The 26,365-nt window shown below is 40.0% G+C and overlaps 1 protein-coding gene across 5 annotated transcripts; it reads right to left on the bottom strand.

The window, feature by feature from the left end:
• MCEE (methylmalonyl-CoA epimerase) lies at positions 1-26,269 on the bottom strand. 5 transcript variants are annotated; one of them, XM_079914809.1, is made up of 4 exons: positions 26,197-26,259; positions 21,953-22,051; positions 17,257-17,594; positions 1-667 (listed from the first exon to the last, which is right to left on the bottom strand). In XM_079914809.1, exons 3-4 carry the CDS (start codon positions 17,542-17,544, stop codon positions 515-517), a joined length of 441 nt encoding a protein of 146 aa, XP_079770935.1. In that variant the 5' UTR covers positions 17,545-17,594; positions 21,953-22,051; positions 26,197-26,259; the 3' UTR covers positions 1-514. The 5 variants fall into 5 exon arrangements, with proteins under 5 accessions (XP_079770935.1, XP_079770937.1, XP_079770936.1 ...); XM_079914811.1 differs by having other exon boundaries at positions 26,201-26,245; XM_079914810.1 differs by lacking the exon at positions 26,197-26,259 and adding an exon at positions 25,767-26,189.
• Between the last annotated feature and the right edge of the window lie 96 nt (positions 26,270-26,365).

Genomic DNA, 26,365 nt, shown 5'->3' on the forward strand with positions numbered 1-26,365 from the left:
GCACCCAAAATACTGGCCCATAAGGAACTTGAGCTGCTCCAGAAGAGCAAAAATTCTGAGGTAAAAACTCCTTAACCTTAAACAGTTTGCTCTAAAAAACTCTCTGTAACATCCTTAGAAATCACTTTGTCTCAGATATGTAGCCATGCACAGCTGTCAGGTGTCCTCTGTGCATCCATTCTTACACACACACACACACACACACACACACACACACAGTACTCAATTACCCCGTTTTAGAACAGGAATAATTTATTTCTACGAATATGATTTTAATAATATTCCATAAGTACTTAGTAATCAAAGTTTTCTCCAAATCAGGAAAAAAACCAAAGTAATTAGCAAATATTTTATGTGTGTGTATATATATATATACACACATATAATTTTTAAAAATCTCTTTCTGTGATTAGATTTAACTTTTAAGTGATGGAAGCAGTGAAGAACTCAATGCCAAAGCACATTTTGATAAGGCTTTTTCAGGGCAATTAATTTAATTTCTTGAGAATAGAAGTCACACTTGCTCCAGTTCCACAAGGACTCCACCACAGTCTTTAGGATGGAGAAAAATCACTGGTTTTCCGTGTGCTCCTATTTTGGCCTCTTCACTTAGAATACGAATCTTCTTGTCTTTCAAATCCATCACAGCTGCATTTATATTATCCACCTTGAGAAAAGGAAATAAATAAGAACACATTTGAGATCATAAAAATACCAAATTATAATACCGTAAGGCTTAGAAGAAACTGCGAGCCCTCTGCCTTTGGGCAGAACCATTCTTAAACCAGCACAGAAATAAGCTTAATACTTCTAGAGAAGGAGAAGTTGCTAAATTTTCCTAGGTAAGCAAGCACAATGCTTAAGAACTTTCACCATTAGTAAACATTTCTTACAACCTAAATAATGTATGCTACACTTCATAGCATGTTCGTCTAGCAGTATTGTTGACGATACTGCATAAATTGTTTTTCCTAAGAGCCTTGGGTTCTTCATTTATAAGAGGGACATGAGGCCTGCCATATAAATGGCCAAGAGATTAAAATAACAGATAAGAAGCTTTGAGCACAGTTTATAGAAGGTACTCAGCAAATATGAGTGCTTCCCTGATCTCCAAACCTCTCACCTGACAAACTGTCTGGTTATTACTTTTGAGATTAGAACTTCATATACATGAAAATCACTATTAAACTGTCACCAAAATGTTTTTCTCCATTCTAAAAAAATGCAAACATTTATAATTTTGCAAGTCTTTTCTAAAACATTTCTATTTTCTTCATCCTTATTAGCAGTCTAGGAAAGGAGCAAATCTGTTTCTAAATACCTGATGGAAGAGTAATTCTCCTCTGTCTTGGAAAATCATCCTCCTAGACTTGGAGCCCAGTAAGTAGATAGAAAGGGATAGTAAGAATCCCTGTATTCCTAGCCAGTCATACATCACCCTGGAGTTTAATGATCTAATAGCATTACAAACAATAATAAAAAAAAATCCAGAGAGAATAACACCCATGTACCCAAATATAGATTTAACAAATGTTCATATTTATACAATCTTACTTTCAAAGAGCCCAGGATTACATACTGGATTCTAAAACTGGTCAAACCACTGATAAGGATACTAAATGTTACTATAAATAAACTATAATTTCTTCAGAGTACATTCTACTTGTACATTCCTGACAATGTTTCTTTTTAAACCTGATAGCTATTTCAAAGTCATGCCCAGACTATGATGGTCATTTCATGCTATTTTGAAATAGCTGGTCTAGTCTCATCTTTCTCAGAACAGTAGGACTCCTGATAGCTTCCCTTTTTGTATCTGCATATAATGAATTTCATTCTACTGAATTTGACTTCTTTTTCCATTTTCCCAAAGTTAGTCTAAATTCAGTCTTTCCATTTAAAGATAATTTAAAAATTATACAGTACATGAAAATTTAAACATACAGGTAGAGCTAAGAACCCCTTGACTACCACTAATAATACTTCCCGCTCCAGAGGTAACTACTGTCCTCAGTTTGATGTATGCTCTTCCAAATCTTAAAATATATTTATAATCCTTACATATGTATGAAGTAGTGAAGAATCTGGTTTTGTCTACGAGGGATCTGGCCTTGACTTCTGGGAGATAATTTTTGTAACCTTGATAGGAGTGTCTTTGCCCTTGACTTGTGGGAGATAACCTATATAACCTGATAGGAGAGTCTCTGTTTAGGGTAGAAGCTGACCAATCTGGATCTTAAAGTAGAGCTGGCCATCATAGTCTTAGGGTAGGGGCTGGCCATGCCAGAAACCATGTGATTTAAGGTAGGAGCTATGGGTCACACGGTATCAGCTGATCTGGAGACTGAGTTGAACCATGTGGGCAATCAATCTATCGACCATACCTAAGTAGTAAAGCCCCAAGAAAAATTCAACATTTCGGTTTGTGTGAGCTTCCCTGGTTGGCAATAGTCAAGGCATACTGTCACACATCAATGCCAGAACGGTCACGTGTCCTGAGGAGAATGGGAGCTTTGCACTTAGAGCCCTCCCAGACGCTGCCCTCTGTGTTTCTTCCTTTGGCTGTTTTGGTCTGTATCATTTCTCTGTAATCAACCATAAGAATGAGCGTAATAGCTTTTGGGGAGCTCTGTGAGCATTTCTAGGGCGTTATTGAGCATGAGGGTGGTTTTGGAAAACCCTAAATTTGCAGATAATACCGAGTAAGGGTGGTCTTCTGGAGGACCATGTGTCCTCTAAACTTCATAGCTGGCTCTGAACTTTGCAGTCTGGCTAACTAATATGTATATCAATTAAAGTTTATATATATACACACACACACATACACACATACATTGTGTGTGTGTGCATGTGTGTACAGGGGTACATGATGCTTTCTGTATGCATTATTTGTATTTGCTTTTTTATGTAATATATCTTAGCAATTTTTTCATGGTAGTACATATAGGTCAACAACTTTTAACCTACTACATAGTGTCCTAACTAATTACTTTATAGAAATACGAAAGGTGACCTAATCATTCCCCTACTAATAAACATTTAGGTTATAAGAAGGGAAATCTGGACTCTTCTTAATGGTTAGACGATAATTTGTCCTCTCTAGTGTTGCCTATTGAACAAAAGAGTTTGGTGACAGTTCATGGACAAGATTCCACTGGCATTTGAAGGCATATGCATGTAGCAGGGACTGGTGAAGATAGATAAAAATATGTTAAAGCAATATTAAAAGATATGGAAGACAGATTCAGATATTCTAGCAAAACTGAGCTAAAGAAAGAGAGACCAGATGGAGTGACAACAGCAATATTTGAATAGATAACTGATAATTTTCCATAACTGAAGAAAGACTTGAGTCCTCAAATTAAAAATGCACCTGAGAATAAAGCAGGATAAATAAAGACAAACCAATACCTATACATATAATAGAGGAACTGAATAACATCAGTGATACAGAGAATATCTGAAGAGCTCTCAGGGAAAAACAACAACTCCCTACAATTGAACTGAACAAATTCTTACTAGTAGGAACAGAGACCAGAAGATACGGGAGCGATGTCAAAGTACTGAGGTAAAATTATGTCAATCTAGAATTTTAAACTAGCTAAGTTATCATTCAAGACCCCTGCTTACACACACACACACACACACACACACACACACACAACTAAATGACAACAAAAAGGCTCAAAGGAGATATACCAACCAGCAGCAATTGTGTGCCCATTATTGGGATTTTAATTCAAACACACTATAAAAAGCTATAGAAGAACAAATTTGAGTACCTACCAGGTATTTCATGATATTAGAGGATTACGATTAATTTTGTTTTAGGTGCCATTATGAATTTGTATAAATGCAATAAACACATACACACAACTAAAATATTTATGGATGAAATTACATAACGTCTAGAAATGTCTTCACATTACCATAAGAAAAGGGAAGTGTGATAATGTGATGGAGGGAGTATATATGGAATAAGATTATCCATGAATTGATAACTGTTGAAATTGGGTTTAGGTACATGAGAGTTCATTATATTACCGCCATTTTTTGTGTTTGAAGTTTTCTGTAAGTTAAAAGAATTAAGGCTAACTACTAAACAAATCAAACTAGAATTTGTAATCTCTAAAATAGCAGAGGAAGAAAGAATTAAAAAAAAAGTTTCTCAATTCAATAGAAGGCAAAAAGGAGAAAAGAAATAAAAACCATAAAAAGTTAAAAAGTTCAAGTACATTAGTAGTTATTATAAATGGAGACAGGTTAAATTTATGAATTATAAAATGAGATTATACAAATATAAAAATTTTTAAATATATTTGTTGATTGAAAGAGATATACTTAAACAACAAAAAAAATTTAGCTATATGCTCCTTTTTAGAATATAAATGTCTTCTAGGAATAGACCTAAAGAAAACCACACACACACGAAAAGAGTAAAGGGATGGATAAAAGATATACCAGGTAAATATTAACCAGAAGAAAGTTGATATAGCAACACTAATATCAGATAAAACAGAACTTAAAATGAAACATACTAACAGAAGTAAAAACATATACAACCTAAAAACAATCGACCAAGATGATAAAACAATCTTGAATCTTCATGTACCTAACAGTATTGCCTTGAAAAATAAAAAACAAACTAAGCATGCATACCTCTCAGTATCTGACACATCAAGCAGATAAAGGTTATTAAGGATAAAGACAAGTTGTAATAGTTCTTTGAATATTCTGGATATGTCCTTTATCAGATATATGATTTGCAAATATTCTCCCCCATTCTACGAGTTGTCGTTACACAAAGGTTTTTAATTTTGATGAAGCCGAACTTATCAACCTTCTTGTTTATCATGAGCTTTTGGTGTCATATCTAAGAAACCATTGCCTAATCCAAGGTCATGAAAATGTACACCTATGTTTTTTTCTGAGTTTTATAGTTTTAGCTCTTACGTTTAGGTCTTTGATCCATTTTTGGTTAATTTTTATATGGTATTATATAACTTCGGGGGATTTTTTTTGAAATGCTGTCTTAACCCAGTTTTGAGGCCCTGGTAGAGGCTGGTCAGTTCTCATTCTGAAGCAACTGATTAAGCCCGCATGCCAATCACCTCCGTTATCAGGCTCTCATATCCTGGGGCCAGTATGTGCCCACCTTAGTTGCTGCAGAGACAGGTACCAGACAACTGGGTACAGTCCCTATGCCCCAGAGCCCACAGAATTACTCAAATTAGCTAATCTACAGGGAGCCCATGAAACCTAGCTAAACCCCCTCCACTTGTCCCACTCAGCTACCTTCTACAGCTCCAGTTGCTGTTACCCTGTCCCCAGTACAACCCCACGTGCCCTACCTGGCAGCCTTCTCTCTTTTGGAGCTGTAACAAAGAGTTCTGCCTTTCACCTATCCAAGTGTCACTGTGTTGTGTCCAGCTATAAAAAGAATCTTCATATGGTGTGAGGTAAGGGTTCCAATACATTCTTTTGCATGTGGATATCCAGTTGTCCCAATGCCATTTGTTGAAAAGACTATTCTTCCCCCACTGGAGGGTGTTGGTACGCTCACTGCAAATCAAGTATGAGGGTTTATGTCTGACTCTTAATTCTAGAGTAATCCATTGATCTCTGTTTCTATCCTTATGCTGGTACCACACCATTTTGATTACCTTTGATGGTAGTAAGTTTTAAAGTCAATAAGTGTGAATCCTCCAACTTTGTTTTTCTCTTTCAAGATTGCTTTGGCTATTTGGGATCCCTTGCATTTCCATGTGAATTCTACAAGTAGTTTGTCCGTTTCTGCAAAGATGCCAGCTGAGAATCTGAGAGCAACTGCACTGAAACCGTAGATTAATTTAGGGAATATTGACGTCTTAACAATACTCAGTCATCTGATCCACAAACACAGAATATCTTTCCATTTATTCAGGCCTTCTTTAATTTCTTTCAACAAGGTTTCATAGTCTTCAGAGTGCAATTTTGACAGTTCTCTTGTTAAATTTATTCCTTAGTATTTTGTTCTTTTTGATGCTATTGTAAATGAAATTGCTTTAATTTCATTTTCAGATGTGTCTTGTTTTATTAATCCAGATGCATAATATTTGCATTTTAATTACTGTTTAATCCAATGAAACTTAATGTAATACTCATATAGTTAAATTGAAGTCTATCATCTTACTTTTTTTCTGTCTCATTAATACTTTGTTCCTCCTCTCCTGACCTCTTGTTTAAACATGTATTTTCGTAGTGTTTGATTTTATCTCCTTAATTATATTTTAGTTATCTCTTAATTTTCTTATTGATTGCTCTAGAGTTTACAATGTATATTTTGATCTTATCTGAGTCTACCATTGCATGTATAATATATGAAACTTACAATAATATACTTGCATTTGCCCAACTCCCATCCTTTATACTACTGTCATAAATTTTACTTCTATGTTATAAACCCTACAATGCATTTAAAAATTTTCAATTGTCAGTTGTCTCATACATAATTTAAGGTAATAAAAAAGTTATTATTTTAACCTACATATTTACCATTTCTGGTGCCCCTCATTTCTTCTAAAGATCTGAGTTTTTACCTAGTATCATTTCCCTTCATCCTGAAGAACTTCTTTGGTATTTCTTGTAGCACAGGTCTGCTGGGCATAATCTTCTCATTTTTGTTTAATTAAAAATGTTTTCAGTTCACTTTCATTTTTAAAGGATATTTTCATCAAGGTTAGAATTCTAGGGTGACAGGGGGTTATGTTATTTTTTAAAAGAGTATTTTTTTTTTTTTTTGGCCACGCCACGTGGCTTGCAGGATCTTAGTTCCCCGACCAGGGATCGAACCCATGCCCTTGGCAGTGAAAGCACAGAATCCTTACCACTGGACCGCCAGGGAAGTCCCAAAGACTATTTTTTTCGAGCAGTTTTAAGTTCACAGCAGAATTGAGAAGTAGAGAGTTCCCACACAGTCCCTGCCCCAAGAGCATGCACAGCCTCCATCATCAGCAGCATCCCCCACCAGATGGTACATTTGCTACAACTGATGAACCTACACTGACACAGCATTATCACCCAAAGTGCACAGTCTACCTTAGGGATCACTATTGGTGTTGTACATTCTACGGGTTTGGACAAATGTATAATGACACGTATCCATTATTTTGGTATCATACAGAGTACTTTCACGGCCCTAAAAATCCTCTCTGCTCTGCCTAGTCATCATTTCTCCCCACCCTCACAACCCCTGATCTTTTCACTGTCTCCATAGTTTTGCCTTTTCCAGAATGCCATATAGTTGGAATCATACAATATACAGTCTTTACAGATTGGCTTTTTTCACTCAGTAATATATGCATTTAAGATCCCTCCATGTCCTTTCATGGCTTGATAGCTCATTTCTCTTTAGTGCTAAGAATATTCCACTGTCTGGATGTACCAGCTTAGTTAATCCACTCACCTACTGAAGGATCAGAGCAGCCCAAAGTCTAGGACTAATTTTCCTCACAACTAATGCAAAGCTCTTCTGAATACTCTACCCAATGTCTCATGAATTACAAGGTCTCTCCACTATGGTTGGTAAGAACATGGCTTTTTCAACCTCTGTGTAAGGATTGTCCCCTCTAATCCTTTCAAGGAGTTCTATTCCCAGCTTCAGGCCGCATCCTCACACGCATGCACTGTTCACTATTCAGATGAAGAGCTGAGAGGCATTGCTGACCTCTGGAGAATACTCTCCATGAAGCTCTCTCCTTTCCAGTCCTTTATACGGCAAACTCAGACCACCACGGCCTCCCCATCCTTTCTGCTCCCACCTCCTCAACGCAGGGAGACTGCTGAACTTCGCTTGGATCCTCCCTTCCTGCACTGCAGCCTGGAAACACTCTCTCCAGCCAGTAAGCTGGGCAATTGTAGGGTTACCTTGGTTGTTTTCTTTCTCTGAGAAATCAATGTGTTGTGCTGCCGGATGTCCAATGCCAAAAATTGTTATTTCATATATTTTGTCTAAATTTTTTTCTTTGAGGCTAAAGGATAAATCTGGTCTCTGTTACACCATCTTGGCTGGATTTATTGACAGAATTCTAAATTGGCAGTTTCTTTTCAGTACCTAAAAAATGTCACTACATATTGTGTCATTTCATAACTTCTGTTGTCTTGTTTTTCTCTGACTGCTTTTAAGATTTTCTTTTTATCTTTGCTTTTCAGCATGACTGTGGGGCGCTCAGGTGGTGTCATTTGTATTTGCCCTGCTTTGGGTTGCTGGGCTTGAATCTGTGGGTTGATGTCTTACCTCTGATTGGTAATGTCCTTGTCGACTATTTCTTCAATGATTGCTTCTGTTCTATTTTCTCTCTTCTCTCTTTCTGGGGCTCCAAGTATACTCTGCTAAAACTTTTGACCATGTTCTACCTCTCTCTTATGCTCTATTCTGTTTTTTTGTTCCTTCTGTATTTTTTCCTCTTGATTTTAGACTCTGGCTTCTGGAACCTGAGGACAAATTTCTATGGTTTTAAGCCACCAAGTTTGTGGTAACTTATTACGGCAGCCCTAGGAAATTAATACAATCACTACATATCCGTACGGAAATTGAACAGTTAAGTAAAGGGATGGCACATGGTAGGAGCCAAGTTTCTCCCTATTGGAATGAGGGGTTATAGACAAGCAAGGGAGAAGGCTAGAGTGGTCCATGTGGTAATGGGTTAAGGTCAGAGACATCAGTATGAACTCATGAGTTCATGAGCATGTCAAACAGACATCTTATGAGTTATGGTTGAATACAGGCATGCTTACAGATATATGCATATATACAGCATACACACACATAGGTCATTGCTCTGTTAGCTGAGAAGGCCTAGAAGCAATGACACCCCAGTAGCAACAAGCACATCTTGAGCCCAGATCTTGGTTTCTAATACCATTCTCTAGTGAAAGAAGCCAGGGCTTCTTGGGGAGATGGCCAGTTCAAGATTAGCAGAGGGAACACAGATGATGTGTCTGGAGCATCTTGCAGTGCCAGAAAATAAGGAAGCATGGGAGGAAAAATAAAAAAGATAGGGTATGTCAAAGGGACACAGGAGTCAACCAAAATGCCCTACTGGCAAAGCTGGAACAATTTGAGCAACAAAATAAAGTAGTATTGGATTATAGTCTAAAGTATAAAATAAATGTGTATAACTCATTACTAATATAAAATAAATGACTGAATAAATAAGTGATTGAAGAATAAATGACTGAATAAATAAATGGGGGAAAACAGAGAAATCTTCCATACAGAAAAATTCCAAATAATTTACGGAATGCTCAAGGAGCATAACTGTCCATTCCTTCAGTGTTGGCTTCACACTGTGACTTCCTCCTAAAGATTATAATACGGAGAAAAAGAAAAAAAATCGTATCTTTACAGTGGAGAAACATGATGACACTTCTTCAGCTGGGAGCTCGAGGCCGACATCAGCAGTGATAAGTCATGTGGACAGTATGTACCCCTGACATGATGTAATGCGAATGGCGCTTTACCTTTGTGGTCTTCCTCCCCAAAATCAATAACCCTAGTCTAATCATGAGAAAAACATCAGACAAATCTCAACTGAGGGACATTCTATAAAAAAAACCAACCAGTAATCCTCAAACATATCTAGGCCATCCAGAACAAGTAATGTCTGAGAAAACGTCACAGGCACGAGGAGCCTAAAAAGACATGATAACTAAACGTAATGTGGTACCTGGATGGGATCCTGGAACAGAAAAAGGACACTGGAGGACACTGGGTAAAACTAAGGAAATCTGAATGAAGTATACATTTTAGTTAATAATAATGTATCGATTTGACTCATTAATTGTGACAAATGTACTGCACTAGTAAGATGTTAATAATATTTTTTTATAAAAGAACCTAAAGAGATTAACAACATTTGTAATAAGTGGACCTTGTTTGGGTCCTGATTAGAACACATCAACTATAAGGACATTCGTGAATCAATCTAGTAAATGTGATTTATAACTGTGTATATGATGGTGACAAAAGATGTATTTTTGTCAATTTTGATCAATATGATAACGTCATTGTGGTTATTTATTTTTTAGAGACACAAACTACATAAAGGTAAAATGACCTGTGAATTACTTTTAAACAGTTCAACAAAGGAAGAAACGATAAAGTGTGACAAGATCTTGAAAACTGTTGAATCTGGGTGATGGGAATATGGGAGTTCACTACCTTTTTTTCTACTTCCTGTATGTTTGAAATTTTTCACAATAGAATCATGACTGTTTTCACAGTGCCCTTTTGATAACTTCTACTCTACATATGATCATGGATATTTTCATTATAGAACATTCTACTCAATTATAAATATCCACATTTCTGATATTGCATCTTATAATTTTTTTTTATAATTTTTATTTTTTTTTTGGCTGCACTGGGTCTTTGTTGCTGCGCGTGGGCTTTCTCTAGTTACGGCGAACAGGGGCTACTCTTCTTTGCAGTGCGCGGGCTTCTCATTGTGGTGGCTTCTTTTGTTGTGGAGCATGAGCTCTAGGCACGCACAGGCTTCAATAGTTGCAGCACGCGGGCGCAGTAGTTGCGGCTCGTGGGCTCTAGAGCACAGGCTCAGTAGTTGTGGTGCATGGGCTTAATTGCTCTGTGGCATGTGGGATCTTCCCGGACCAGGGATCGAACCCATGTCCCCTGCATTGTCAGGCAATTCTTAACCACTGCGCCACCAGGGAAGTCCCCTGATATTGCATCTTAATTTTTAGTATACTGCTTCTTCAGTATCCCTTAGTCCAAGAAATACTTCTAAGATTTAATAACTTAGATTTTGGGGAAAAATGCCTAATTGACATTGTATTAGCATTTATTTCTATTTCTGTTACTATTTCTATCATTGACTTTGATTTTAAAGATCTTGTATCATGTCCATCCTTCTGTTTAGAGTAGTGCCATAAAATTAACAATTTTCTAAGAGTGCTCCTAATGTGCTGTTTGGCAATAATAAAAAGAATGAAATAAAACCGTTTTAATTTTTCTGAATTGAAAGTAGATGCATTATCTACTCTAAGGGTATAAAGAATGCTTAGAAAAAATGCGAAGTAATTTGATTTGGGAAATTAAGTCTGTCCCCCTAAGTAATAAAAATAACATAGTCAATAATAACCCATCTAAAAAAATCTGCTTTTATAGTCCTTTGTACAATTACAACTGTGTATCATATAGCTCTGTAAGACCTTAAATGTCATTGGCGAATATCTGGGCTATTCATTTCAACTTCTTATCAGTTTTGGGGGGGTATGGTAGGGTGGGGACAGGCAGCGGGGGTACTGTATCTGTGTCTGGGAATTTATTTTGATTTTCTCCTGTAATTTGGAAATTAAGAGTGACAGTACTCCACATAAAAAAATGTTTGGATTCTCACAATCAGAATTCAGAAACTTCAGGTAAATCTTATGCTCTCTTTGGTCCTCAGCTGCCTCATCTGAAAATGGCAATGCAATCTTGTTTGTTGAAAGACACGAAGTTGGACTAAATAACATCTTTTTAAAAACCTTAAGGTATGTAATTCACAGTGACCAAAATTTATGAACAAGAATAATGTGCTACTTTTAATGGTGCATATTTTGATTAATCTTAAAAATATAGGCTTTTATTTTATATAAAATTATAATAGTGCTTATTGATACCAATAATGAATGAATTTAATCTTCAAACTGATATAAATCCATGGAAGTTAAAATTAAAAGTCTGAATAAAACATTTCTGTTTCAACTGTCTTTTCCCAAAAAACAAATAACTAAGTGAACTATGCAAACCTAACACTGTTCTCACTTTGTATCGTGTTCAGAAGGTTCCTGTGTAGTCTTGGGAATTATTTCAGAAGGGCACACACTAGCTTCCATACTTGCTATGTGGTCTGGTGGTGGCTATATGGAAAGTTTCCCAAATGCTGCTCTGAAATTTTCACCAGTTGATAATATAACATTAAAAAAACTAAATATCTTAATTGACAGAACTCTTTTATTCCAAGAGGATTTCTCCATTTTCTTCTCTGTTTTTTCTTGGTAATAAAATGCCCTTTCTTTTCCAAAATGATGTTAGCAAGAGACAGAATTTTAAAAATTTTTCCTTATTGAATAACAGAGAAAGTTAAAAAACCTAATCAAACTGCCCACTTCTTTTGTTCTCTGGAAACGTTATCATTCTACAAAAGCCCCACGTCTGGGAACCCGTGATACACAGATCACTTGTAGAGCTTAGCAATTCCCTAGGGTTTACTGTAAAGCCGAAATGAGAATGGAGTTTTTCAAAAAGTAGAATTTTCTCTCTTCTTCATTGGAGAACAGACATTTCCCAGCACGCAGGAAATAAGTTACCTTGCTAATCTCTCACCTTAAAGTTTTTTTCTTTCATAATCTAACATCCTTTGTGTATTTGTACCACCATCTCCGACACTGGGCAGCTATACCCGCTCACCTGATACACCTCCCCCGTAACCAGTCCTTACCCTGTTGCTGCCCCTCCCTCAGCAACGCTCGCTTCACCCCACGTGTCCTCCCCCTACCCCATCTGGTTGCTTCCTCACCCCACCTAAGCTCCCATTCGCTGGGCCTGGCCCCCTGCATCAGGGCCTCCCACCCCACTCCCCGTACTCAAGTCCTCGCCACCTTGCTTGGGTCCCCCCCTCCTGCACAGAGTGGCCCCAACGTGTGTACACCTTCCTCACCCTGTTCAGGCCCTGACTGCCCATAGCGGCCACCCCATCCGCAAGCCTGCTTGGCTTCACCTCCCCGTGAGTCATCGTCTCCCCCGGCATTGACACACTCCACACACAGCTCAGGCCCCGCCTCCCCACGCCAGGTGCCCCCTGCACGTGCATGCACACGCGCACACGTTCTGCTCAGGCTCTCACACTCTATGCTCCCAACATGCTTGGGACCCCACTCCCTGCATCGGGCTGGCCCCCAGCACTGCTGCCCTTCTCACTCTGACACCCCAAACCTGGCGGCATCCTCTGCTCAGACTCGGACACCCTGAGCTGGAAGCTCCCTACGCGTGGGTACCCTACTCGGCCTCCAGCTTTCCCACAGCAGGCAGCTCTGCTCACGGGGGTCCCTCAACCCACGTGGCCCCGCACCCCGCTCTGGGCTCCCCCGCTCTCCCCAGCAGCGTGCACTAGTGTTTGGCTCTGCTCTACCTAAAGTCTCCAGGATGGCACGAAGGGAGGGGAAGAAGGGGAAGGGGCCACGACTGTTTTTAATAGTATTTATTTTCCCTTTTGTTTTGGCAACTAGAAGGAAATATTTGACAGAACGAGTGGGTACACTAATCTTACCTTGAGTTTTCTCTTGATTCATTTTCCTCTTTGTTCTAACTTGCACTGTTACTTAGGTTTATCCTTTGGTATCTCATAGGCTGTGTTTTGGCCAGTCACCTCTAATCCTCTGTGGGAAGTGCAGGGCACACATAAAAACGTGAAGCAGCGGGCAATCCTGAGAGGACCGGGACTTTTTTGTGTAGCTACACATCCCGGCACCTAATGCAGTGAAAGTCACAGTGACTCTGAAAATGCTTAACGACCAGGAACATAACAGACAAAGACAGCAACCAAACAGAACAGAAGGCACCTCATCCAGGGTCCTGGAGGACCCCCGCTGTGCTGAGTAGTAAGCCTTCAGTTGCTGAATTGTGTGTGTGTGGCAGGGGGAGATGTCTGAGGGGTCTCAGAGAAGGGTCCTTCTGGAAGGAGGATGTTACTCAGAAGGTTTAGAGCAGCAGCTATTTACCAACCAGCACGGAAGCACTTAAATATTTTTACAACAGTACTAATTTGTTGAATAAGTAAATATTTTCAGTGGCCTTTAAGGTTTTCACTGTGACATACCTTGCTGTCTAAGTTATTTAGCGAAAGCAGGGGTAGTTCTATTCGATACCAGAAACTTCTCCTCAGGGAGAGGCCTGCGAAAGGTCAGAAGCACACATGCACGTCAGCACAGCTGTGCCAGCCAACTGAGGCTGCTCGGCGCGCACGTCAGCAAGAAAGAGACGGAACAAGATGACCTCCAAACTTCCTCTAGGGAAAGCCAAACACACGTGTATTTATCACCTTCCACCTTTCAAGTACCCCTCTCTTGAGTCTCCGTCTATTCACAAAGGCTAGACAGGTTGCCTCCTCTTGCAGAGGGAATGGTCCTGGTTCCCACTTCTGGCTGTTTGAAAATAAAATCGTTCTAGACCTTCTAGAAGTTTCACACACATTCCTTCTGTTTAGAACACATCACTACATGGATGGCTGTAGCACTTGTAAGACGCGGCCATAGCCTCTCAGCTTCTCCTCTCCCCCTGCATCTGGTCAGCCTCGAGGACTTGTTTATGACCAACAGACAGCGGAAGTGCTGCTGTGGGACTTCCAAGGCCAGGACGGAAATGCCACACAGTCCCACCTGGCCTTCTTGGACATTCACTCTGGCCGGTAAGGAGTCAGCAAGGCCACTGCCTGGTAAGAAGTCCGACTGTCCTGAGAAGCGCCCTCAGCTTGTGGAGCTGCAGGGATCACACACATGTGCTCTGCTGGGAGGCCCAGCTGCACACCCGGCGCCCAGCCAGCAGCAGCCACCAGCACGTGAGTGGGACACCCGGCCCGGCGGAGCCTCACTTCCATGTTTGACCACAGCCGCAGGACAGACCCCAAGCAAGAACTGCCCAGCAGAACCCTCCCCCAAACTTCCAACCCACAAAATCCCCAGCAAGATACAATAGTTGTCATCACACCCTGAAGTGTAGGGATAATGTATTATGTGGCCACAGAAACTGGAATGACCAAAGAAATATTTTCTGACGAGTTCTATCACCTTCGTACTTCCAGTGGAAGACAATTTCAGACCTCAGTTGTATTAGCAGGAGAGACTAGGTTACACTATGGTAAAATAATTAACTCTGAAATCTCTGCAGGTTCATTCAACAAAAATGTTTTTCCTGTTCAAGGATCGGTGAGGAATTCTGCTCTCTCTGGTGAGTTAGGGAACCAAGCCCCTGCGTGTGGTTACAACTTCATTTCACAGGTTTCCACAGCAGGTGACAATGATTCTCAAATGACTCCACCTTAAAGCATATCTTCATTCAGAAAAAAGTGTCATGCTATCCCTGCAATACCACTTTTAAAAATTACCAACTAGCATAAACCGGTGGCCTCCAGTACCCACTTTCCATTTCCTCCTTTTAATTACACCAGGCCCCAGGTTTTAGCAAGGCATGTAAGTGCCTGAATACAGACGACACTTGAGGTCGAGTGTGCCATGTGACCAAACCAACGACAGGAACAGGAGTGATATGTTTGGTTTCGAGATCACCCCCTCAAGATACCTGCCCTGTATTCTCTCTCTGCCTTTGGTGAGGCCTGGAGCTATCCTGTAAGTCGTATGTTACTGACAGCAGCCATCAGCCTGGGACAGCTCATCTTAGACTGAGAATAGAAAAATAAAATCTACCCAGTCAAGACATTTTATTTTTTACAGAGAGCAGAGACTAATGATGGGGTGTGTGGCATACTAATGCAGCAGCTAACTAACCACTCTGCACAACTCCTCCTATCACCTACCTTCATTTTATACTGACAAACATTTTCATTGCCCCCCATAATCTGGACTTTTGAATTCACTTTTACATTACTCAACTTCCACTATTTTTTACTTAACTGAACTTCTAACTCACAGTGGCTTCCTTTGAAGGCCTGGGTTCTCTGATGTAGAACACAGACAGTACAGTGTGGGAGAGAGATGAGTGCACGCAAGGGCTGAGGATCCTGCTTCTCATCCTGGGGAGACTTAGACAAGCCCTCAAGTCCACCGAAACAAAGACTTGCAGCCAAAATTAACCTCCTAAAAAAGGGATAAAGGTTAAATATTAGGCCTTGTTTAGCTCCTTTGTCTACTACCTTATGGCTTCCCCACCTGAAATTTTAAACTCAGCTAATCCAATGAAGGCAATCTGGCGCCATGGCTAACAGTGCAGATCCTGGAATCAGAACAAAGCTGGGTTTGAACCCCACCTTTGCCATGTCCTACATATGTGACTGCAGGCAAGTTAACTATTCTAACTACTCACCTGTCAAATGGGGTTAATATAGCCCTCAAGGGTAGCTACGAGGATTAAATAAGGCACGTCTAGTATTTCGTATCCTGCCAGAGGACACAATGCTGGTAGTTATCATAACCCGATGCCTTTCTATGTGCTTTCCTTCTGCCTAGAATACCTTCCTCCCCTTGTCCACCTGGGGATTCCTTCACATTCATTGTAACTCATGCCCTGCGATACCTTACCACCTCCTTGGTCTGCCAGGAGTAATCAATCTTTCCTTCACTGCACAACTAAGAAGACACGTTAATTCTGCTTATCCCAGTGCACTGTAAGCAGCTGCCCCTCCTGACCGTGGGCACGGCCATGCCTTTCTTACTCACTGCTGAATCCAAGCCCTCAGTGGAGTACACGTGGTAGGTTCTCAAATATATTTGCAATGTAAACTGAATAAATCCTTGGGTTCATGCTGGAACCAAACCCCGCCTCTCTCCTGGATTGGGAATGAGGCCTAACTATGAATTATGTCATTCCTTCTATCAAGAGACTTGTCCTACCAAAATAATTTAAATGGAAGCATAATTGGTAATGCTGATATTCCAAAAGCAGTTATCTGAACATGAACATCTACAGATAAAGGCTCTCTAATGAGAATGTTCTTGTCTAACACTTCATGGTTTTTTTCAGGAATTGTTAGCAGATGCAACTGAGAAGATCTGAGAAATCACAGTCAGTAATTGAAAATGTATTGCCTTTGTAATAAGGAACAAGTTATTAGAATTTTAAAGATAGAAAATAATTATAATAATAGGCATGTATATGGAAATTCTTACTTTATAAAGTCTTGTCGCTTGTTTCTTCTAATTGCCTTATGACAGCGAAAGCAGTGTGTTCCTATTGCATGGAAGGTCGTACGTGGTCAATAAATACTACAGCAAAGACGCAAATCTGTTTTGGCCGACTTCAGTGGCCTTTGTATAGTTGAACCCAGACTTCAATAAAACATACTTTCATTATTATTTGTAGTTTTCTAGAGGGAAAGAGAATATATCTATAGATCCATCCTTGAAGAGAACTAATTTTACCATTTCCCTGAAAGAACTTCATGGAAGTTTCTGATGACAGCGGCAATATGTAGCCTTCAAAAGTAAAAGACATTTTAAAAGAGATATTTACAATGCCAAGGATTAAACTAATTAAAATACCTCAATGCAGATGTGATGCATTCCTCCAGCCTTGTTTTTCTGCAGAAAACCTGCAATTGGGCTGTCATTTCCCAGCGGATGAAGCAGCTCCATCTTGGTATTTCCCAGGTTGACAAAAACAACGGATACTCCATGCTCAGGAAGAGGGACCGTCTCACCCACCTGGGCCCCGAGAACATTCTTATAAAATGCCTTGGCCTTTTCCAAGTCTGGCACTGCTACTGCGACATGATTGAGTCGACCGAGGTTCCATACAGGATCAGCCGCTTGATGCGACGACAGGGACATGGCAAAAGTTCTTACTGTTGGAACTGGAGTTTGAAGTCTGGGAAAAAGCCCTGAAAAATGGAGCAGGCATTGAGATCCTTCTTCTGAGAATTGATGCCCTTCTAAAATTAATTTTTGAAAAAACAAAATATAATCATATATGTAAAAATTATTTACATATCTTTTCTTTTTAATTAGTGAAATTAAATCAGAGTACATAAATGAAAAAACTTATGTCAGAATTACTCACTCTGCTCTGAAATAACTGTCTGGAATTAAAAAGCTAATTCTGAGCTTTCTAAATTCAGGACAAAGGATGACATTTTTCATAATAACTTATATTTACCAATAACACTTAAAGGATAGCTGCATATCATTAAGGATTATTTGCTATTCTCTGCATTTTATAAAGGGTAAGTTTGAATGTGATGGTGAAACGACATACATTTAATGATGATAGCAAGCAATTTTCTTCTCTACCTACAACCAATTTTTTGTCTTACGTTCTGCAGTAAGTTCATTGAAGTTAGAACCATAAATACCTTTTTTTTGTTTTTATTTTTTTTTTGCGGTACGCGGGCCTCTCACTGTTGTGGTCTCTCCCGTTGGGGAGCACAGGCTCCGGACGCGCAGGCTCAGCGGCCATGGCTCACGGGCCCAGCTGCTCCGCGGCATGTGGGATCTTCCCGGACCAGGGCACGAACCCGTGTCCCCTGCATCGGCAGGCGGACTCTCAACCACTGCGCCACCAGGGAAGCCCTATAAATACCTTTTAATGTGTACTTTATTTGGATGATTACCAACTAAGGAAAATATCTCATTATTGGGGGAAAAACAAGCAAAGATCAAGAGGGTACTTAAACTTATGAGAGTTTCCTCTGAGCGATTTTTTTAAATTGTTCTTATAATTTTGAAGGATTAGAAGCAGAACTGCTTCTAATGTGAAGAAACCTTTCACTTGGAAACTGAAGCAGCCTGCAATGTGTTGTCCCCATGTACTACTATTTCTTCAGTCCCCAAAATACTGGACTTTAAGAGCCAGGTTCTCCCCAGAATGAAAACTATATACATGTACGAGGTCTAAATATAATCCTGCAAAACTACATCACTTAATAAAAAAGTATGAAACAGCAAATTGAAGAATACATATTTTAAACAAAGGGTTATTAGCTCTTAATGAAATAACACTTTAAATAGTACCTAGTATTACAGAGCTTCAGCTAACATAAAATTAATTCCCCTTTACTAAAATTTTTGATAACAGGGAAATTAAAGTGGCACCATTTGATCTGATTTAAGACCATATACCTTGTCGGGAAGGCAGTCTCCTCAGCTGCAGGAGGATGGGCCTCGGGCCTGGAATGCTTCCTCACCAAGAGATAAAGAGCCCACAGCCTGAGTGGCTCTTATTACCTTGTGGGGATTCTCCCTCTTTCAGAATCAATAAATGCTCCTTTGTCTCTGCTTAGAGCATGACTGTCACAAGGCCAACTCCATTGTCACACCTGTCCTCCACAGGGAGGGGACAGGGTTCCTTGGACTGTGGCAAAGGGGAGCGTGTACAGGCAAATTGTCCTGCTCTGGCCACTGGGAGAGGCCTGCTGGCTGGGGGGGGCTGACACCCAATACTAAGGTCATCCAGCTCTGTCTCTTCTCTACGCACTGTCCCACCTGGTCTTGTGTTCTCCTTGGTGACTCCAGTTCTTTGGACTCATTGTGTCATCATGAAATTCAAGTGTACTCCAAACGAGTACACACATACATAAATGTACCATTGAAATCAAATTTTATAAAAAGAATACCTAATCCTTACTAGATGTGATGTGCTCTAATATTTTCTGTTCTATTGTATTTTATTTTAGCTTTTTAAAAAATACTGGTACTACCCACTATATATCTACCTTGCTGGTTTGTTGTGAAAATTAGATATTTGATGTAAAAAATATAATACTACAGTGCAAGACATTTGTAACAGGTGTACAGTAAATTCAGCCATTCTTATTGTTAATGACACACAGGGACTGTTTGCTGGTTGAGTGGCATGCAGGGTTCTGTGGAGACCAAGAAACCATTTGAAGGGCATGGTGGCAGTGAATTTTAAAAATGCTAACAACCAACAAAACCATCAGTCAGACTGCTCTTCCCTTCCTTCCTTGCATCTCTGTGTGTAATTTGCAATGGAAGTTCAATACAGAACATATCTGTAGTAAAAAAAAACTGGAGATACAGTCAACAAGCTGTAGAGTAATACATACGCTAATGTTGTTTGCTCTGTGAAACTTTAAGAGTATATCGAACAGTGAGTCTGGGTATTTCTGAATTCTCCTTACCAGTGATAACTTTACAAGAGATGGGGCAGCGGGAGGTTCTCTGGCAGGCATTCTATTGCCAGCAATGGAACATATGGCAATTGTCAAGGAGTAAATTACAATACGTCCAAGTGAAGGTGAAGCTTTATATCCTATGCCAGTTCGCTTTCGGAACATTCCAAAAACTCTGGCACTGAAAAGGAAGCTCAAGCAACTCATGCTATTAGAAGCCTCACTACAGTCTTTCTCCATAACTTCCTTATCATTTGGAAATGAGAGGAGGGAACAGTTTACAAGAATGACTGATACTTTTTCCTTTTAACAGAACACAGAATCTTCTTTGTACGTTAGGAAAATAGAAAGATAATAACATCTTTATATAATGTAAAAATCAAGATTTTATGGCCATATTTTAGTTGATCTTACTTCTAGGTGTAAACTAGTTTGTGAAAGGAAACATCACTTTATTGGTTTTATTTGGTCCCTAAAGCATATATTCTAGGAATAGGACAAAATAAATATGGTGATACTGGTGAGAATTCAATAATTCCACTTCTTTAAAATGAAGGGTAGGGGACTTCGCTGGTGGCACAGTGGTTAAGAATCTGCCTGCCAATGCAGGGGACACAGGTTTGAGCCCTGGTCCGGGAAGACCCCACATGCCGTGGAGCAACTAAGCCACAACTACTGAGCCTGTGCTCTAGAGCCCGTGAACCACAACTGCTGAAGCCCGCAGGCTTAGAGCCCGTGCTCCATAACAAGAGAAGCCACTGCGATGAGAAGCCCACACACCGCAACTAGAGAAAGCCCGCACACACCAACGAAGACCCAACACAGCCAAAAATAAATAAATAAAATAAATTATAAAATGAAGGGTAAAGGATATAAAAATGGCCAAAAAGCACATAAGATATTCAACATCATTTGCCATTAGTGAAAAGCAAATCAAAACAACAATTAGATATTATTTTACACCCACAAAAAAAAGTGTTAGTGAGGAGTCTATAAGTGAAATGTGAAATCCTACAGACCAAGTAAATTGGGGTAAGAAACAGAATAAAGGGGTTACAGTGATATAGATCCTTACAGATACCTTAAAAATTGTGTTGCTGAAGAATTTGTTGTGAACTGGACTTTAAAAATATTAGTTTCTCCTTTGACTTTTGCCAACTTTTAAAAGATATTTTTATTTCAGATTGCACCCCAACTATAGGAATCCACAGCTTTTTAGTTTTAGGTTTCTCTTAGAAAGTACAATAGAACTACATTACTTTGAACTCCATAATGTGTAATTCGTGACTATTCCGAAAAGGATTACTTCCCATAAATAAACTACAATGTATACATAGGTGTGAATAAAGGTATGAGATACTTAAAAACAGGAGTGTTAAAAAAAACAAACAACAGGATTGTAAAGATGAACAACTGACTTTCACTCACGTCAGGAATCTGATGTACAAGAAATGGATATGTTACCAAATCTGGATGTAGATTAACTCTAATTTCAACTTTCTTTCAATATTGTTTCTTGCTAAATACTTTTAGTGCCTTGACTTAAAAATAACATTGCATTCCTTTCCATTCAGATTGTTTTTATTTCAGACCAGGCTTTCTCGACATCGACTCCAAGTAAGAAAAGGTTTAGCTGCAAGGGTCTATACTCAAACACATTAAGGGTACTTACTGTTTAAAGAAACTATATGTTAAATTTGTACATAAAGTGTCATAGAATGTGAATAATCATTTGTAATGAGGTTTTCTTAACATAAATATTGAGATATTATATTGAGATATAATTTATATACTATAAAGTTTACCCAATTGAAGTGTCCAATTCTGTTTTTTGTATATTTGCAAAGTTGTACAGACTTCACATAATCTAATTTTAGAACATGTAATAAGTGGGTTTTTTTAATGAATTTATTTATTTATTTATCGCTGCGTGGGGTCTTCCTTGCTACACGTGGGCTTCTCTAGTTGCAGCGGGTGAGGGGTGCGCGGGCTTCTCATGACGGTGGCTTCTCTTGTCGCGGAGCATGGGCTCTAGGCGCACGGGCTTCAGTTGCTGTGGCTCACGGACTCTAGAGCACAGGTTCAGTAGTTGTGGCGCACGGGCTTACCTGCTCCGCGGCATGTGGGATCTTCCCGGACCAGGGCTCAAACCCGTGTCCCCTACGTCGGCAGGCGGATTCTTAACCACTGCGCCACCAGGGAGGCCCCTGTAATAAGTTTTTAAGTTTGAATTTTTGCACATCTGGTTTGAGGAGACAGACATACTTCGAAAGTCATTCATCACAAGTGCCTTCAAGTTAGTTTGGTAAGAAACCCATTCATTTTCAGCATCCAACCGGAGGCACCATACACGTATTTTCATCCTGTTTAAAACTATGATTAGGAATAATTTTTTACTCATTGCAGTTACTAAATAGACAACAGTTCTGTTACCCCACTTCCATATGACTCCATCATAGATCTATCCTCACAGTCATGTAACTTGGCCACTCTTGTCTTTAACAGGTTCAGTTTACATTTTCAAAACTAACTTTTTTCACAAAGCCAATCCTTTGCAAGCCAAACTGGAACGAATTGTGTGTGTTTAACCTGATTTCTTTTTCTGAGCTTCTCCTGTTTTTCTGCTAGTTTCATGTTCCTTAAAAGTGGGGTCATAACATAAAATTACCATTTGACCCAGCAACCCACCTCTGGATATATACCCAAAAGAACTGAAAGCAGGAATTTGAAGAGATATTTATATACCCATTTCCTAAGTGCATATTCACAAAAGCCAAAAGGTGGAAATAACCCGTATCCATCAACAGATGACAAGATAACTAAAATATGGTCTACGCATACAATGGAATATTAGTCAACCTTAAAAAGGAATGAAGTTCTGACATATAACACAACATGGGTGAACCTTGAAAACATTAAGCTAAGGGAAACAAGCCAGTCACAAAAGGATACACATTGTATATAAATTGTATACACATTCCACCTATAACAGGCACCTAGGGTAGTCACACTCTGAGAGAGAAAGTAGAATAGTGGTTACCAGGGGCTAGGGTTTGGGATAATGGGAGAGTTATTGTTGAATGGGTACAGAGAGGTTCAACTTGGAATGATGAAAAAGTTCTGGAGATGATGATGGTTGCACAATATGAAGGTACTTAATGCCACTGACCCGTATACCTAAATATGGTTAAAACTGTAAATTTTAAGTTAGATATATTCAACCACAATGAAATAAAAAGTGGAGTCATCTAAGGTTCAAGCCTCTAAAATAGGATAGATCAAAGCCAGCCTTTGGAATACACTATTTTCATTTTGCTTTTCCTTTATGCAAAGATGTGCATAAAAGTTACAAAAGAAACATGCATCTTTATTAGTATTCAGTTCTTGCAATAAATATATGACTTGGAAGTTATATTCCCTTCCCCTTAATTTCCCCCCAACAACTACTGAATAAAAGTATTTCTAAAAATACACATGTAAAAATGCCTCTTCTCTAATATTCAAATTATTATTTATATGTTCACCTTCAGGTTTTGTGTGTAAGTATAAGAGGTAGCACGCTTTATGGTTAAGAATGTGGGCTCTTGTGCTAGACTGCTCTGGTTCAGATCTTGACGCTACCATTGGTGTGTACCTTGGGCTAGTTACTTACCCTCTCTGTGCCTCTGTTTCTCATATAGGAAGATAATACCTACCTCATAATATTGTCATGAGACTAAAACGAATATTACATACAAAAGGTTTAGAAAAGTGCCCGGCACAAAGTACATTATAAATTCCAAGGATTATCATTACTGTCACTTTTAAAAAGGTTACATCAATAACTTGCTTATAAAAGTAAGCATCCCTGACTTCTAATGCATTTTATGTTTTTAAAGGAAAAAGTTGATTGTGCACCTACCCTATACACAGTACTGCTCTTACGTTCAAACTCTTATTTAATAACTAAAGAATTGTTTGTATTTGGAGAATGTTTTGGCACACATAGTGCTCCTGTAGTCACTGTTTCATTTCATCAATCCATAACTTACTACCTTTTATGACAAGGAGATTACTCTTCTTTCACTCTTGAAAATCTACTCGTGTGGGCTCTGATTTTAGAACATTGTTGACAGTATTTCAATATTTAGTGACTACTGACATCCTCATGGAATAATGCTGCTGGAAGCTATTATAAGCATAGTATTCTTTTCACTTTTTGATACAGGAATACTGATTTACAATTTTTCTAAGTTGAAATCAGTTGCTTTAGTAACCCTCTAATTCGCCCACACTGCTCATGACTGTTGTTTCATCTTGGAAACTCTTTTTAATATCTTATAGAACCTATTACCCCCAATGCAGACATGGCCCAGTCTCTAGGCATTCTCCATGCTGCTGGGATCTTTCATCGGTGTAGGACAGATCCCATGGCATAACACCTTGCTGATCTGACCTCTCCCAATAAAGACGCACAGGTTAATTTTGTCATTACTTTTACGCAACAATGCTACCACACAATCTTGCCTATACAAACTGTGATCACAAATTCTGAAGCAGGAGTGTATCATGGGGTGGCCCAGCTCTGCCTATTAGTCTCAATGGCCATAAATTAGAGAGAATAGTAAAAGTTCAGTGAGTACTTCAGATTTTTCCCACTTAGAGAAAAAAAATAGACCTGATTAATTTCCTTGCAGGTCACACTGAGTGGCAAAGCTGGGCCTTAAGCCTAGGTCTGTCTGACAACAAAGTTGATGTTGTGCAACCATGATATTTAATTTTCTCATCCCTCTGACATTCTTTACCATTCTTTGGTTCTCAGTTTTTAATATCTTCAGTGTATGTTCTATGAGCAATGTCTATTTTCTAAGAGACAGCTTTCTAAGAGATGAGATGACTGTTTTATGAGTTCTTTTGAAAAGGGCTATTGCAACGGTATGTGAGCTCAGATGATGCCTTGTATTTTACCAAGGAGAGGAAAGAGGGGCCAGGAGGGCATGTTATTATCAAACCTTGAGTATCACCTATTAATTAGAGATTAATTTTTAATAAGTTGTGCTCAGCCTATTGTTATATTTTTTCCTGTATACATATCACCTCTTTAAACGGATCCACAGCTGAGACAGCTACAACTATTACGGCACATTTTGCGTGGTTCTCATCACTTAGTCCTGGTGACTTGCAATGATAGATGCATAAGACATTTTGTGCCTGGTAAGAAAGACTAAAGAGATTGATAAAGAACATGTTCCGTTTGAGACGGGACTTCGAAAGACGACTTGAACTGTCAGTTTGAACAGGGGGAACATACAGCTCTTTCTAGGAGAGAAACCTAACATTATTGAAAGTTCATCCCCTTAAACACTTTCTTAAGGTGCTCGGCTGAAGGATTTGTCACGGACGTTCAGGAGTAACTCAGAGACGTCACCACTCGGCACTTCTTTCCTAACAGGGAATTTCAGATTAAGGGAAATAGTTGCCCCTCTGATGAAGGATGAAGAAAAGAAAAAGAGAAAGAGGAGAAAGTAGATGGACTGGGGTGACAGAAAACTTGAGGCTACTTTTTTGTTTGTTTGTTTTGGTTTGGTTTGGTTTTTGGTTTTTTGCGGTACGCGGGTCTCTCACTGTTGTGGCCTATCCCGTTGCGGAGCACAGGCTCCGGACGCGCAGGCTCAGTGGCCATGGCTCACGGGCCCAGCCGCTCCGCAGCATGCGGGATCTTCCTGGGCCGGGGCACGAACCCGTGTCCCCTGCATCGGCAGGCGGACTCTCAACCACTGCGCCACCAGGGAAGCCTGAAGCTACTTTTTTTAATGGTGGTGTAGAAAACTCAAGGAACCTTCCAATCAGTCTACTGCTTTCTTCCCTGATTTTATACAAAATAAGGAATATCTTAGGCCATGTGGGAAAAAACGCTCCTTCCGTATTCTTTACACAACTGACCTTCCAGAGTTCTCAGCAGGATGCTGGCCGAGCCCAGAGTTCAGCCTGCGTTTTCACAAGGCTTGTCCTTCCTCTGGTTTCTCCCCCGTCTCTCACGGGGTGCGGTAAACACAACCTCACTGTCCCTCTGCCATTTACTGCATTTACTTCTGGTCCAGCCTTGCTGCCCCTTAGCCGGGTGCCCTCGCCTCCGCGGTCACTCAGAGAAGTGGTGACTGTGACACGCAAACACACAAGGAAAACCCCACGCTAACCCAGTCGTGCCTGGAAGGCTGGCTCTGTCTAAAGGTGCTGACAGCGGCCAAGGAACGCATCTCGAGGGCAGAGCGCAGCAGACCCAGGAGCGCTGGCCACGGAGCGGCCTCCTCTGGCCCTGGCGTCCCGTCCCGCACACCCCACCCTCGGACAGCCCCGAGCGCGGAGTATTCACCTACGGCGCTCGAAATCACCGCCTTCAGCACACGCGCCATCTTGGAAAGCGTTAGCTAATTCCTGACGTACACATGCGTCGGAAGGGTGAAGGCGCGGCGGGGGGCGGGACAAGAGCCCGAAGGGGCGGGGCAGACAACACTACGGGGCGGGGCGAGATCCTGGGGGCG

The sequence above is a fragment of the Stenella coeruleoalba genome (assembly GCF_951394435.1).
Source record: "Stenella coeruleoalba genome assembly, chromosome: 2".
NCBI classification, from domain to species: domain Eukaryota; kingdom Metazoa; phylum Chordata; class Mammalia; order Artiodactyla; family Delphinidae; genus Stenella; species Stenella coeruleoalba.